Genomic DNA, 16314 nt, shown 5'->3' on the forward strand with positions numbered 1-16314 from the left:
ATTAACCCAATATGTCCTATTCCATGCACAAAGCATTCTGATGATAAATCCTGCAGGATCTTTCTTGCTGTCTGGGTGAAATGTGCTTTTCCATTTTTGGTGGCGTGCTGTAGTGAGTACCTTTGGGGAAGGGGCGGAGGAGGCTGCTTCAGGACGTGACTACCATGCTTCTATTTTCTGTTTTCGCTGCAAGTTTATCACAGGCTTTTCTGTTGTAATGTATGCCTCTGAGAGGACTTTTGTTCTAGCTGTAGCTCTTTAACTTGAAGTAGTGATTGGAGGAGGAGGTTGTTATGCAGGGCTGGTAGATCCTGCTGCTGACTGGCACGGATGCCCAGTGCAGATACTGGAATTGTTCTGATCAATGGTCTCCTGTTGTTGGTATGACAGACAGGCAACAAGATAAACTTTTCTCCTCCTTTTTATCTCCACAGCACTTCACAGAGTTCCTGGATGAGTTTTCACCAGATGTCCTAGGCCAGCTCTTGAATGATCCCTTCTTGTCTGAGAAGAATGAAATAATGGAGGTGCAACTGTCTCCAGCATCCCCAGCGCCCCTCATCCAGGCAGAACACAGCTACTCCCTCTGTGGGGACTCTCGACCCCAGTCTCCCTTGACCCACATCTCGACTGATGACAACTTCAATGAAGGTAGTACTGATGTGTGCGAGATCTCCTGACATTGATGCACTGAGCCCTTGTTCATTTGTTGTGATGATACAGTAATGAAATGTTTCTGATGGGGTGATGATGCATTAAGGGTGCATGTGAGCGCTCGGTGCTAACTGAAATACCTACAATGAAATCACAGCAGGGATTTGTTTTAAGTCTGCAGGCATTATGAATAAAGAAACTTGTCCATAGACAGGAAAATTGTGCTCAGCAGAAGTTACTAAGTTAGCACTGTAAACATTTTGAAGTAGAAGTAAAGTGACCATCAAAAAGGAATGGGAGAAGGGCCAGAAATACAGTCGTTTCCATGTATTTGCATCTGTGGTTATTGAAGATAAATGGAGACTGATAAACCAAATGAGTCAAATGAGGACAACCATGAAATCTGAGTACTGAAGAACTTGACACGTAAGGAAGTTTGGTCTTCAGGAGAAAAGGCAAAGGGGAGATCTCATTGTTGTCTATGGCTATCTTATGAAAGGGTGCAGAGAAGACAAAGCTGGACTCCTCTGAGATACACAGTGATAGCACAAGAGGTAATGGTTGCAAGTTGCAGGAAAGGAAATTCCAGTTGGGTGTTAGTAAAATAATTTTCACCATGAGAGTTGATCAGACATTTGAACAGGTGTCCAGAGAGGCTGCGAAGTCTTCAGGCGTGGAATACTCAAAGCTAAGTTAGGCAAGGCCCTGAGCAACCTGATCCAAGTTGGCCATTCTCCAAATGAGGAGTTGGGCAAGATGTTCTCCAGAGGTCCCGTCAAAGCTACATGATTTCAGGTTTATTAAAAACAAACAAACAAACCTTTAAAACTACTTATTTTTAGTAGTGAGTATCTGGAGCTTCCTGGTATCCCACAATGAAAATCAGATCATATGTATGTTTCTAAACACACGTGTAGGAATGTAACTTCAGGTGCTGCCCCAGTCTTAAAATCTGTCTTGCTGAAGCCCTACTTTTTTTTTTCCTTCTTAGAAAATAAAAAAAAAAGCAAAGGAAAAAAATAATGCCCAACAAGAAGTCATTGGTGATCTTTTAAAGACATAATAACTGCAACTTTATAGATTCTGTGGTTGTGGGAAATAGTGATGCATAGAAAATGATGAAAACCAACCACATTTTTTAGCAGTTATCTTCACTTCAGCAGTTATAAGCAACTGGAGGGAAAAAATGGGAAATGCAGGAATGATGGGAGGAATGGATCCAACATTGCTTGTTGTGATGTGAAGATGCCTGCTGGCAGGAAGGGGAGTTCAAGGTTAAAAACGAGGTTGGCACAGGACCAAGGCCATGAATATCTGGTAACTATTAGGAATAATCATCATGGCAGACTTTCACTCCTAATAATTGATTTATGACTTGAACATTAGCTTTACAGTGAAAAACAGTGGAGTACTAAGATGCATTTTAGAATGGCAAATGAAAGCTAGCTAGGATGCTTAAAAATACTCCACGGAAAACTTGAGACCATTTTGGTCTTTTCCAACCTAAATGATTCTATGATTCTATTTTGAAAGTGGTCTGGTGATACATATATGGATTTAATTATATCTCAGGCTTTGTTGGATTGGGGTCTAGACAAAAAGAGCTATCTGGTAGATTTTAATTACTTAAAACAATAACTTAGCTGAAAAAAACCAAACCAACTCGTTATGGAGTACATTCTGTAATATTAAAATCTAAATTGCAGAAAATACAATAATTTTAAAAGTGTAATGAATATAACACATTGTGCAGTTAAAGATGAAATTAAATGCAAGTCAGTTGTTAAAATGACTAAAAATAGAGCACATTGTTGTATTTAAATTTTGGGATAAAAGTTACTGTAAAAATCATTGTATCAACCATATAATTATCTATAGATTGGATACATACAAAAAATAATCAAAGTTTAATATTTTCTATTGCATATGTACATAGTAGAGTAACAGAATTATGTTATTCTAATATGAGGTAGGATAATAGCCTAGTTTAGGTTATGCGTAATTTTTTACAGCTACTTTTAAGAACTTTCCTTTAGGTCCCCAATCACTTACCGAAGTAACTGTTGTTTTAGAAGTCAGGTTAAGAAACAAATTGCTTGCAGTCATGGATTAATTTGTTACAGTTACTAAGGGCAGTCACATCTGGGGCAGACAAGATGCTCTTCTTCCCTATTCCTATGTCTAGCCAGCACTGAGGCTGAGCAAGTTGCACCAGGGGAGGTTTAGACTGGATATTCAGAAAAATTTTTACACCAAAAGGGTTATCAAGCACTGGAACAGGCTGCCCGGAGAAGTGGTTGAGGCACCATCCTTGGAGGTATTTAAAAGACAGGTAGACATAGTGCTTAGAGATATGGTTTAGTGATGGTTTTAGTCAGAGTCAGGTTGATGGTTGAACTCGATGATCTGAAAGGTCCCTTCCAACCCAGGCAATTCTATGATTCTATGAAAAGGGAGAGAGAGATTAGTGCTTATGTGTAAGCATTAACAAGCTAAGCTGTTTATGAAGATCCATCAGGATGTGAGTTTTCAAAAGCTGACAGTTTTGTAGTCCAAAGCGCTCTTGTTAAACAAGATGCAGTCTGTTAGAGATTTCACAAGAGGACAACTAATAAAATCTGTGAGAAGACTTTTCAGTGTGAGACGGGGTTTTGGAGATGATCTGGAAACATAATCTACATAAAGCCGTCACATTTTATATTTCCTAACTGTTTTATATGAATATCTTTAAATCAATACATACAGAAGATAGAAAACTTAATTGTGGCAGGAGAAACAAGCACAAGAAACTTCAGAAAGTAAGCTTCCCTGGAAGTTAACGGGGAGAAGCTTCAAACTAGGCTAAAAGTGAGAGGAGTTTCCTTTGGGGAAAAATCCTAAAGAAATTCATACTGCTGATACCACTGGGTAATTAATAGAGCTCTAGTCAAACGATGTTTTAAAAAGCCAAGAAACATTAACAAGTGGGTTTAAAAATAGAAAATGAATGGAAAGCATTTCATCTTCTGTTCACTCTGCAGAGCGTTTCATAAGAGAGGAGGAGGAGGAGGAGGAGGAGTTGTTCTCGGTGTTTGGGATTTTATTTAATTTTAACCCTGGAATCATGCTCATGACCTTTCAATACCTATCGACTTCAAGACACTGAAGCTCGGAGAAGTACTTCAGGAAATTGCAGAATTACAGTTAACATGGCTGTCTGATAGATATTCAAAGGCATCACTCTGATGATTTTTCAGTCCTTGAGTACATGAGAGCAGGAGAGGGGGATTTTGTGGGTGGCAGTACTGCAAGGTTTGGCACTGGAGATTGAAAGCATTTCCATTGTTAGACAGTGGAGGTACACAGTGCTCCTGGCAATGCTGGTGAGTGCCAGTTCCCTTGGTGGAGTAAGGGGACGGCTACTTGGGAGCACCAGTGTCCTTTTGGGGAGCTGGAGGTATAGGGTCTGAAGGGGGAGGTCCATGTGCTCCAGCATGATCTCCCACTGCTGGGGAACTGGGATTGGTTTTGTGGAGTAGCAGAGGCTGAGAAACAAGGTTGGCTAAGGGGCTTATATAAAGAACGAGCAAAAAATATGCATTCTCCAAATAACCACCCCACTGTGCAGATTGGTGAGCTCTTACAGCTGTCGTGTTTTCATGGGTTTTTCATGGTGGGGCTTCATGATCTGCAGGATTGGGAGTAGAAACAGGCTAGCTCGTGTATGACACTTGCATGTGTGTGTGCACACATGCTATGGACATACGTGCTGAGGACCTGCATTCCTGCGGTCAGCAGCAGTGCGAGGAGGAGGAGGATGGCACAGAGCAGTTGAGCTGGATCTGGATGCCATTTCAGAACTTCGCCTTTAGCTCTAGAGGACTAAGGGCCTGGTGTTGTACACAAAGCATGTGGCAAACAGGCTTTGTTCTCTCTTTGCAGTGAAGTCAATCACACGATGGTTCAATGGCACCCAACGTCTGCAGCCATTTTCATCTACTTATTCCCAAGTATGGGGTCCCAGAGCCCCAGGTTACAGGGGGGTTGAATAAAAGGCCCCGTCTTGTTTGGCACATGATCATCAAGACACATGATCTTCTTAAGCCATTTAGTGTCTATTCCCATCTTTTTTTTTCCCCGCCAAGTCATTGACAACCTTACTGAAAATTTTATTTAATGTTTCCTTTTGGCTGTTAGGGTGGAGTGAATGATTGCTCTGAGTCCGTAAGCAACTTCTTGCCAACTGTTGCAGGGGAATAATTAACTTTGGCCGTGAGCCATTCTCCTTGGCTGCTACCTGACCATTACCACGATTTCTACAACCACTAAATTAACCTATTCATGTAATTGTAAATCTTACATCAAGATTTTTTAAAAAGTTCTAGAAGTGTAAAACCTGACAAACTTCTAAGCCTGGGTTTAACTCTTCTGAGGAGTCCTGTTGACCTCAAGGTGAGAACACGTTTAAGTATCCATAAGACCAAGGTCCCAGCATTGGTTTTCCCTGGTTATTCACTCTTCTTCATTGTATTGAGGGTACTTGTCCAGTTTTGTGCAGAAGAACTTTTCTAAGTACTGGCAGGTTATTGCTAGTGTGGGGTGTCTGAAGGCGTCAGTCCATAAATATCCAGCCTTGAAAGCGTTGGCAAGAATAACTATTTTAAAGCAGATGTGAGCAAGACGTCTGGCATTTAGTTGTTCGTTTTTCCCCCACCCGAGAATCTATTCTTATATTCAACTTTGCAAAACTTTTAAGACTAAAGATACTAGAGAGAGATTTACACGCCTGACCTGCTTGCTTGTAGCTGGCTGATCACGTGCTTTTGTTTGCCTGAACTGGTGAACAAGGCACCTGGCCTGGGGAGAAGCTTCCAGGCTGTAACATAAAAAAGGAGGCTGCATCCCAGGTACCGAAGAGCCGCACCAGTTGCGCTGCCACTTCTCACACAGCAGGCTTCCGCTTTCTACTTGTGAGCCCTGGGTTTTTTGAGACAACTGGAGAGTAGCTGTGGAGAAGCACAATGGGAAGTTGTGAAGTGGAAAATGCTTCTTGGAAGGAAATGAAGAAGCTGGGAGAGGAGGCTGAAAATAGGGCTGATGGATAAGAGAGACCTCTTGCTGCGCATCAGAGCCTTTTGGGGCACAGGTTCGCTTCCAACAGTTGTAAATGGTTACAAAAAAAAAGCTTTATTCTCTCTTACGGTTGGTGTATGTCTGTCTTCAGTTTTCCAGTCTCTGCAGCCTTTTGGAAAGAGAGGGCTGTGGGTCAGACAGCCAGGAGCAAGGCAAGAACCAAGTTTCAGCAGGAACTACGGTTAGCCTCCTGTGTGACTTGAGGTGCGAATATAGGGTCCTTCCCTGCCCTCTGATACTTCATCTTGTCAGCCCTAGGCACAAACTTTAGGACAGTGTCTGCCCTTTGTTTTGGATGCGTAAGCTCCATAGGCAAGAACTGGGTACAAGTAATACTGAGGGGCTGGTGTGCAGCAGGAGTGTGGAAGCAAAGGCTGCAGCATCTGCGTGGGGCTCTTTATCCACTGGGATCGGCTCAAGTGATAGGGGGTGCTTTGCAGTGGGTGTGCGGTGTTTGGTTTTTGTGTGCGTGTTTTTTAGTTTGTGAGCCTGGCAGGGCTCAGACAGTGGGAAGAGGACTAGTCATTTGTATGGTTTCTCTCCTCAAATTGTGGCCAGGTGGTTGGGTGCATTTATTTCCCCGACCCCTGAGGGCTCTGCTTTTGGAACTAGTCTTGGTCCCCACCTGCCCCTCCGGTTTGTGCTTTTCTGCTCAGGAATGCTTTGAAGTTACTGTTGGATTTGAAGCGGCTTGTCTTGGCTAAAGGTTTGACAGCCTGATTGCAGAAATGGTATGTTTCTATTTTACGCTTAGCTGTGCCAAAACTGGGGCTGGCCCAAGAGTATAACCTGTATTGTTACTGAGTTTTTTACTGCTGAGGTTATGTTTCCCTGTAATGTGCTTTTAAAACACAAATTTTCCTTTTAAGCTTCAACTCCATCTCCCTACATGGTTTGAAAAAGAAAAAAAAAAAAACAAACAAGAAACCCAAAACAAACAAACAAAACTCTGAAAATCATTGTCTATGGCTCCCACTTCTCCAGGGCAAATAGCCCTTCAATGATAAATCAGCCCTCATCTCAAGCAGTGCTCTGTAGAGGAAGCATTTTCCTGTATGTGGAGTCCACGAGCAGTCATCAGTGTCATGTGCTGTCTCTTTGTGTAGAGACACCTGTGGGCTTGAGACTCAGAGTGGTCTTCATATATTTTATATATATACATATATATACACACACATAATATATATGTGTATACATGGTGTATATATTTATTATGTATAGTAGGTTATATTATATACCCCAATTTTATATTGGCTTTATATATAGAGAGAGATGCATTGGCCTGCTTCTGCCTGTTTTTCTGCAAATACTGAGTCGTAGAATCATAGAATGGTTAGAGTTGGCAGGGACCTTAGAGATTATCTAGTTCCGACCCCCCCTGCCATGGCCATGGACAACTGCTGCTAGACCAGGTTGCTCAAAGCCCTATCCAACCTGGCTTTGAATAATTCCAGGAATGGGGCATCCACAACTTCTCTGAGCAGCCTGTTCCAGTGCCTCACTATCCTCAGACTAAAATTTTCTTCTTAATACCTAATCTAAATCTCCCCTCTTTCAGTTTAAAACCATTACCCCTCATCCTATCGCTACACTCCCTGATAAAGAGTCCCTCCCCATCTTTCCTGTGGCCCCCTTTAGGTACTGGAATGCCGCTGTAAGGTCTCCCTGGAGCCTTCTTTTTTCCAGGCTGAACAACCCCAAGTCTCTCAGCTTGTCTTCATAGGAGAGGTGGTCCAGCCTTCTGGTCATTTTTGTGGCCCTCTGGACTCACTCCAACAAGTCCATGTCCTTCTTGTGTTGAGGGCTTCCAGAGCCGGATGCAGTATTCTAGGTGGGGTCTCATGAGAGCAGAGTAGAGGGGCAAAGTCACCTCCCTTGACCTGCTAGCTGTGCTTCTTTTGATGCAGCCCAGGATGTGGTTGGCTTTGTGGACTGTGGGTGTACATTGCTGGCTCGTGTTGAGCTTCTCATGAACCAACACCCCCAGGTCCTTCTCAGGGCTGCTCTCAATCCATTCTCTGCCCAGCCTGTGTTTGTGCATGGGAATGCCCTAACCTAAGTGTAGCACCTTGCACTTGGCCTCGTTGAACTTCATGAGGTTCACACAGGCCCATTTCTCAAGCCTGTCAAGGTCCCTCTGGGTGGCATCCCTTCCCTCCTGTGTGTTGACCGCTCCACACAGCTTGGTGCCGTCAGCAAACTTGTTGAGGGTGCACTGTCGCCAACAAAGTTGTTAAATAGTCAATGAAATGTGAACAATGACAGTGGAACCTCCTCTGCCCTGACTTTATAGAAAATGGAACTGGACAAAGAAATTCACTTGTGTTTTGAATAGATGCTGTCAAAGCCATACTGATAATTCTTGCGAGCACATTCCAATGCAAGTTTTTTCTGTGTGGGTTTTTTATTTTTGTGTGTTTATTTAGGAAATGGGGAGCAAGCCATTCGGTGGTGATAGCCTGTATTTGTGTGATTCTTACGTGAAAGGGTAGCAGTCAGTCCTTGTCAGCGCCTATGGTTTTAAAGAATGAGAAGACTTTTGAACTTCTATCCATCCAAGGTCAGAAATCTCAGTAGGTCACTCTGAATCAAGCCTGTAACTTCTACTTGGCAGCTGTCTGTCTGAAAAATGTCAGTTTTGTTTTAGAGGTGGGCATTTTGGTGCTTACTTATGCTTACTGTTAATAATTGACAACTTTATTTGCAGTCAGACCTCCTTTTGCTTCCAGTTCCACATACGAGATCTTATGGCCTTTTTTCCTGCTGGAGTAAACAACCGTCTGCTCTCAGAAACCTCTTTCCCCAGGTGTTCATAGGCTGTGATTGAGTTCCCTCTTGATTTCTGCTTGGATACAGTGTAAATGAACTGCACTTCTTGGTGTTTCCCTATAGGGTTATCTTCTGGACATAGAGCTATTGCAGTTCCTTTCTAAACAAAGGGACATTTGCAGTTCCTTTTCAAAACTCTGTGTCAAGTGATCACAGGAGCTGATTTCCCAGGAATAGTTTCCCTAATGAGGCATGTTAGGGGAACACTCCTCCCACTTCCAGTCCTGTTTTTTCTGAAACCAGTGATCTCATTCTCTCTGTAGTGTTGCACTGGGAGTTCATGCTCACTTCGTTATGTGCTGTGAGCATCGAGCCCTTTTAATGTGTGTCGAAGCCTGATTGCTGCCGTAATACAGATATGCTGTCGTAACATCTGTGGGGGGAGAAAAATTCAGATGGGTAAGAGAGAACTGTTTCATTTGAACACACTGCTTCTGTGGATAATTTTCACATATCTTAAAAAAATATAATCACGGTATTTTATAGGTTATTTAATAATATCAAGCTTTAAGGCTATAAATCCAAGCTACTATCTCCCTCTGCGCCTCACTCCCACGTATGTAAAGGGCAATGCTATAAAAATAATATTTTTCTACCCCTAAGCAAAATAATTAAAAACATCAGGGACTATATCCCAGCTGACAGCTATGCTTGTGTAAAGTCGTAGTCCGAAGGGAGGTTAAGGCAGAACCCATAACCCCAAAACATCTCCTGGCTGGTTTTACGTGACAAGATGATGCTGATTGAAAAACGTCAAATTCTCTGCAGGGAAGAGGGCACTGACCCTTGTTTTTTAGGTATGGGAAGAACAATGTGTCCTTGGTTCTATCTTAATAATTTTGATAGTGATCCAAATCTCTGGGTTTTAGATGGACTCTGTGCCGCTCAAAGTGGGGGATGCCCATTTGACTGGTGATCCTTTGCTAGGAGAAAGGCTGTGCGTTGTGATTACTATGTATCGCTGCCGCTCATCTTTGCCCATTTATTTATTTGCCCTTCCTGGCACTTTAAAAAGGACCCCAATGTTTGGTAGTCAAACAGTATCTCCTTTGTCGAGGCTGTTCCGAGGGCTTTGGTTTCATTATTTGCGGTGGGAGTGTGTGTGCATGCTGGGAGGGGGAAATGCCATCTGGAAAATCTGTAAGAGAAACTGTTTGTCGATGAATGGGGGCTCTCACCTCACGGAGAGGGGGAGGGGAGGCAGCGGCAGTGGCGTTGGAGTTCAGCATTTCAGGCATGATAAACGGGGCTTGTATCTGCCAGGGGGTGTTACGTGATCCTAGAGCTGGGCACCGGGGACGGTGTGAGCCCAGGGGGAAGACAAGGACACAGTTATTCCTCCAGAAAGGTTCAGCTTGCCTTTGGGAGGCTGGAAAGGCTCAGACTGCAGAGCTGGGGATGCTGAACTTCCCCGCGAATGGCATGTCCAGCAGCACGCCCAGAATCCGTGCATCAGCAAGAGGCCCTTTCGGTTTCACAGAATCACAGAATGGTAGGGGTTGGAAGAGACCTTCAGAGATCATCTCGTCCAACCCCCCTGCCAAAGCAGGTTCACCTAAAGCAGGCTAGACAGGAACACATCCAGGTAGGTTTTGAATATCTCCAGAGGAGACTCCACAACCTGTCTGGGCAGCCTGTTCCAGTGCTCTGTCACACTCAAAGAAGTTTTTCCTCATGTTGAGACAGAATTTCCGGTGTCCCAGCTTGTGACTGTTGCGTCTTGTCCTGTCGCTGGGCACCCCTGAAAAGGTGGGTTCAGGTTGGGGTGTTTCTGCCAACAGAGAGCAAGTGGCCATTTCCCCCACAAACAAGTTGTAAGCCTCCCCCAGGAAGCATTTTCCCCTTGCAGTCAGCCAGCTGCTGGTTTGCAGCTGTATTTTTGTGGTGTAGAGCTAGTGAGCACCCTGGGTCCTGCTGTATAGGGTTGGCAACCCAGAGTTAGGATCCAGGCAAGGACTGAATGCTTACCCAAAGTACAGGTTTGCAAACGTGGACCCTTGGTGCAAGTTTAAGCACCATCTGAGTCAAAGTGTCTTATTAATGTGTGATGAGCCGAGTCTGAGGCTGCCTACTGTTGTACATGGCACGGCTGTGCAGAAGGCATGTGGGCTGTGCATCCAAGCCCTGTAGTTCATGATAGCTGTGCAAGGTCTGTCATGGACCAAGAGGAATTAGTTGAAGCCCTTTTGCTCAAATCCATGACACAGCTGAAGAGGAGGATTATTTAAATACGCTTGGCTGGAGAACAGTTTGATTCATTTTAGGCATCTTCTTGCATTACCCTGTCCAGAGATGTCTCTTCCGATACCTGTGCGAAGCACTTTGACCAGTAGTCTGTTGTGATCTCCTTAAGTTTCTGGTTTTGTCTTTCTCTAGCTGTTTAATCTGTTGCTTGGACAGTGAACTTTGAGGAGATGAGAGCTGCCTCTTCATTCTGCTTATGCATATAAGGATGTGCCTTGATGCTTCTACAGGTGTTATTTGCAAGCTTGTTTCAAATGACATGCAGTGCATGCATCTGTTTTCTGTGCGATTCCGATCTGTCGTGGCGGTAATGGTGGTGTGGGGTGGGTTTTTTCCCTTCAAGATTAGGTTCAGTGGTACATCCCTTGTGTGGGTTTGTTTACCTACTGGTGCTTGTCTTCCTTTTTATTGCAGGGGAAAAGAAGGTGAAAAACGTGTTGTTTCTCTGAATGCTTGCATTCTCTCTGCTTGGGAGGGGTGAGGAAGAGATAGAGAGTGCATCTTTTAATTTCATTTATTTAAAAATAAACAGCAACTCACTGATGCAACTTGGTTACCCATGCAAAAAAGTGTCTCTGTTAAACTCTTTAATGAATAGCACTGAAAGGAATGTGAGGAGCAAGGGAGATCTTTTTAGTTACTTTGTAAGTTCTGTTTCTCTGTACATCTATCACAGAGGGTGAAATTTAGTCAATATTGGGGAAGATTTACTTTTTCTCAGGAAAGGAGGTGGTACATTGGACAAGATTGAAGAGTTAGTTGGATAGAATAATGATGGATAGAAATAATTTTAAAAAGGAAAGCAAAACTCGGTGAGAACTCTGATGTTAAAAAAACTGGACAGTTGATGTGAGCTTTTTTTGACTTTATTTTTCCACTTTTCCTACCCTGTCTTCCCATGACATTATATGGAACAAGGAAAGACGCAAAATGTTGCAGTTCTTCAGAGAAGTATGAGTATCCTAGAAAGCTGCACACAGTGTTGTTAAGAGACTATTTGATTTATTTTTTTATCTGTATGTAAATACAGATATATTAAAAAATGTTTTTTAACAAACACAGAAGTAGCACATATTAATTCTGCTGTGTACAAACACAGCCCTTCTTCGATATGTGTTTTTCATGTGTGCCTAAATCACACATACTGATTGTTGCTAAGCTGTGATGCTTAGAGGAGCGCTGAAATCCATTTCTGTTGAAAACTATCACCATAATGTATGTGGTGTGCAGCAGAGAGAGAAGTTGACTTGGGTGTGTTGTGCACCCAAAGGCAAGCGCTTGTGCATAACTCAGTCTTCAGAATGGACTTGAAAGATTTTGAGCTTTCATTGTGCAAAATGTTGCATAGCTTTTTCCCTTTTGGATGTAGTGATCTGGAGAAAGGAAAGCGAAAAGGGAAAGCCCGCTTGTGGTATGTTGGGCAGATCCTACTAGCGTCGTCCCTCTTAACTGCAGATGATGGATGGAACCTGGAGCAGGATTAGGACCTCTGAAATAAAGACAGAGGACATAAAGAGTTTGCTACTTGGACACCTTGCTGTAGATATGCACAGCATGCAATGCTTGCACTTACAGTACTGAGGGAATTACGTCCCATTTTGGGCTTCCTCTCCTGCATTGTTGAGTACACAGCATCTTAAAACACGTTGCATATTGTATTTGGGACCAAGCTGGACTTGCCATGAATGCAGCTGGAAAAGAAGAGGACACGTTTAGAGTTTTTCCTATCAGTGAGAACTTTGCTCAGTGCACTGATTGAACTTACTTTTGTGCTTTGCAAGGCTCCTGCCTTTTTTTTTTTTTTTAAAAAAAAAAAGGAAGGTGGAAGGTGCATGCTTAACAGGAGTCTGCAGGAAAAGTAGGACAAGCTTGATGACAAAAGCAGCACACAAAAGCTTTCTGAAGAAATGTAATTTTAGTCTTTGACACAGAAGATAAGATCTTAGATGCATGTGTCACAAACCCTGGGTGGCTGTGATTAGTGGTTTTTTTAGGATGCTGGATTTGAAAGTCTACATTTAACTTGCAGAAGTGGACGCACCTGAAAACTCAATGCATACTGCATTTTGATAAAGTATAACAACAGTGCTAAATCATCTGAAAAATCCAATTCCAGTTGGCCATTTTAAATTACTAGATACTTTTTGGCCTTAATCTCTCCATGGCTCACTTGAATTTTCAGGACCACTGTGGAAATTAATTCAGGTTGGTGAAGCATTTTGATTGTGCCCTAGGAGGGAATTAAACAGCTCTGTGGAAACAGAATTTGAATTGTATTTGGTAAAGGAGAGATGAGGCTGTGCATGAAACAATGAGACTAACAAAACATGGTACAGCCTCTCAGTTAAGGGAGCGCCATGCATTCTGCATGTTGGGTAAGGCACAGGTTTTTCAGAGAAATTGTTTAATCACATTATTAAAACATTCCTATTTTTAGGTGTATATGATGTGCAAAAGTACACTGAATTAAACCTTCATAGGTATTGCTTAATACCTGGGTACTTTGCAACGTTAATGTTCAGTTAACATAGTCCTTATGTGAACTTCAGTAGTGCCAGTGCATTGCACATAGAAGCATTAGCTGGCATTTTGCTAAGTACCATGTAGACTCCTTAAATGACATATTTCATGTGCCAAAATGCCTAGCATTAATGGATTTATGAAAGGGTAGGTGGAGGGGAGTGATTCTCATCTGAAGAACTATTGCACGATAGAGCTCTGAAGTTCATAGGAAGTTTCAGCAGGGGTAAAGCAGCTGGTATCATTTGTTCAACAGTGAACTTTGGAGTTGGGATTTTGAACCTTGAGAAGAGATTTCTAAAAGGCAAAGCGACCATCTACAGGATATGGATTTTTCTAGCCATTTGAATAGCTAAATCTCTTCAGGCTTTCTTCTCTTTATATCTGAATGGTTTGCAGTGTATTTTTGTCTGACCTTAGCAATGCAGTATTGCCCTATTCATATCCACCTGGAACACTGTCACCAACATCATTTTCTCAGCCTTTCATTTTGGAGTCTCTTTCAATAGTTCATGTGTACCTCCTGGATCATATCAAATATGAACACTCACCTTTAATTTCTTGACACCAGTCATCTACTCTTTTTCCATAGCATGTCTTGCTTGGTTTGGAGAAGACACCTCCCTTCGGTGGGTCCCTTGAGCCAGCCTCCATTGCTCTTTCATTTCAGTATTTCATTTGCACCTTCTTGCTTGTTCTTATTATTCCATAAGACCTCTCATGGTTCTTTGTACCCCTCCATAAGAAATACCCGTGTCTTGGAGGGTGGGCCATGCCTCTCAGTATGACCAGTATTCTGTAGCCTGCTCAATTTTCCCCTTATTTGACTAAATTTGTCTGGTTTTGTGCAGCATTCTCACTTTGTTTGGCTAGTACAGTGCTTGGCTGAGTAGACTGAGGTGCTTAGGGGCTGTTACAAGAATAAACTAAGAATGATTTTCAGATAACATCAACCCGCTGTGCTCAGGAATAAGAGAAAGGAGAATGGGAAAATGTCCTTCCAGCTCTCTGGGATCACAGGAGAGATCGTTGATGACTTCAGAAGCTGGAACGTGTCAAAACAACACTGACCATGATAGTGAATGCGTAACAGGGGCTTGGCAAAAGCAAGGAGAGGGGAGTATCAAGGTGGGATTTGACCAGTGTCTTGCTCCGTCCCTTCCTTTCACAGGGTTGTTCATCTGGAATGACAGCTGTCACCATGCATCATAAGAGGCAGTGTCAAAAAAGTGTTAGATGCAGTTCTTCAAAGTTATCTCAGTGTTAAATGCAGCGTGTTACTGTCTCTGAAGATCATCCATAACCCTACAAACTGGTTTGGCTGGCTTTAAAGCCTAGAATAACTCCAAGCAGTTTGTGCGGATCTAAGTGGTGATGGCAGGGATGGCAGGTTAATCAGCAAAGTCAGGTTCCCGGGGAGAAAAATGACTGGCTGAAGGCCAGTGTATCTTGCTGTCTTACAGCAGCTGAATCCCCGTGATGAGCCTGGGGATTAGAGGTGATAAACATCACCAAGTGCAGCCTTAGAGGACATGCCCTGTTTCGCTGGGCACCCAGGGCTAGATTTCTCTTCTACTTGCACGATGATACAAATCTCAGCAACTTCAGGGCTAATTACTTGGTTCACTGATAGATCTCATTTCTATGTAGCCTTCCCTCCCAAAGGGAATCTAAAGTAGATTACAGACGATAGCACTGCCACCGCGTAGCTCGACCCAGAGGTACGAGAGGCAGCAAGCAGAGGCTCTGCACAGCACGATGTGGGGGAGGTTTTGGCAGAAGCTATCCAAACAAGCATTTGAAAGTTGTATTTGCCAAGGGATTCTGGATTTCCAGGCAAAGATACCGCTTTAAAGCTCTTATCTGAGTGATCCACACATGGCAAGCTAGAGGGAGTCCATGGATCCAGTGCATATTTCATTGCAGTCAGCAGGGACGGGAGCTGCGCTCTCCTATTTGTGAGTACAGAGGCTCAGGGAGGGTTGAAAGAGAGCAATGTTGTCTCTCCTGAGGTAATATTTAGACAATGGTACCTCTTTTTTTTTTTTTTTTTTTTATAAATACTTCTATTTTTATATTTCTGCATTTCCCAGAAAGCTTTGGGAGTAAGCCCTCCAGAAACTTAAATACGGTGTTTAGCCCTTGCTGTACAGTTACTTCTCTTGGCAGAGCTGGGCTCACTGTCCTTGAGCTTCTGATTACAGGATACGTATTTTTCATTTTGAATTCCTTGGCGTGCCTTTACTCAAATTACCTCCTTCCTTGCCAGCGGTGGAGGTTAGGTCCCACCACAAAGTAATAACTAGCACTGGAGATTTACATACTTCTCCCTTTTTCCAGTCACCCGGCTTATGCCCAGTGCCTGTGTGCCATATGCGTGTGTGGTCTTAATAGCAAGGACATACAGCAGCACAGGGGCCGTAAGCCCACTCTTATTTTTGTTACTTGTTTGCAGCCGAACTCTGTTGACATCTCACCAGCTTGATGCCTTCAGATGTGTAAGGGTCTTGTGCCAGCCTTGCAGACTGCTGGTGGCACAGCCCCAGCACCCGGGCTGCCTCCCACGGTGCTGCTGCAGCGTGCAGTTAATTCGAAGCTCTGCTGCTGTTTACTAGCCATACTGCGTACGTGCTTGCTTTCTGCTTTAATTCCTCGTATGCAGTAAATACTCTGTATGAAGGCAGGAGAAAGCTTTGAAAGAAAGATCAACACTCTTTTTCTCTTATGTATATTTGGCCTCAGATTCCAGCTGCTTAATTTATGGACGTACTTTTTGCAACTACTGCCAAGTTGTGGCAGAGGACCCCACTGTACGCTGTTGGGGTGCAGTACAGCTTGTAGAGGGTACTCCCCTGCAAGAGAAAAGAACTTACATGACAGAACTCTAACAATAGGGATGGGAATTTTTTTAAGGCAGAATTGCAACTGCCAAAAATGCATTTGTTTTTTTTTTTT

The 16314-nt window shown here is 43.2% G+C and overlaps 1 protein-coding gene across 2 annotated transcripts in view; it reads left to right on the top strand.

Moving 5' to 3' along the window:
* Positions 1-16314, top strand: part of CREB3L2 (cAMP responsive element binding protein 3 like 2) — an 83655-nt gene that overhangs the window by 45696 nt on the left and 21645 nt on the right. For both annotated transcript variants that reach the window (XM_074582677.1, XM_074582687.1), the window contains exon 2: positions 435-651. In XM_074582677.1, the coding sequence (XP_074438778.1) occupies positions 435-651 (217 nt within the window). The remainder of the gene's footprint in view (positions 1-434; positions 652-16314) is intronic.

This window comes from Larus michahellis, chromosome 1 (genome assembly GCF_964199755.1).
Source record: "Larus michahellis chromosome 1, bLarMic1.1, whole genome shotgun sequence".
In the NCBI taxonomy this organism is placed as follows: Eukaryota; Metazoa; Chordata; class Aves; order Charadriiformes; family Laridae; genus Larus; species Larus michahellis.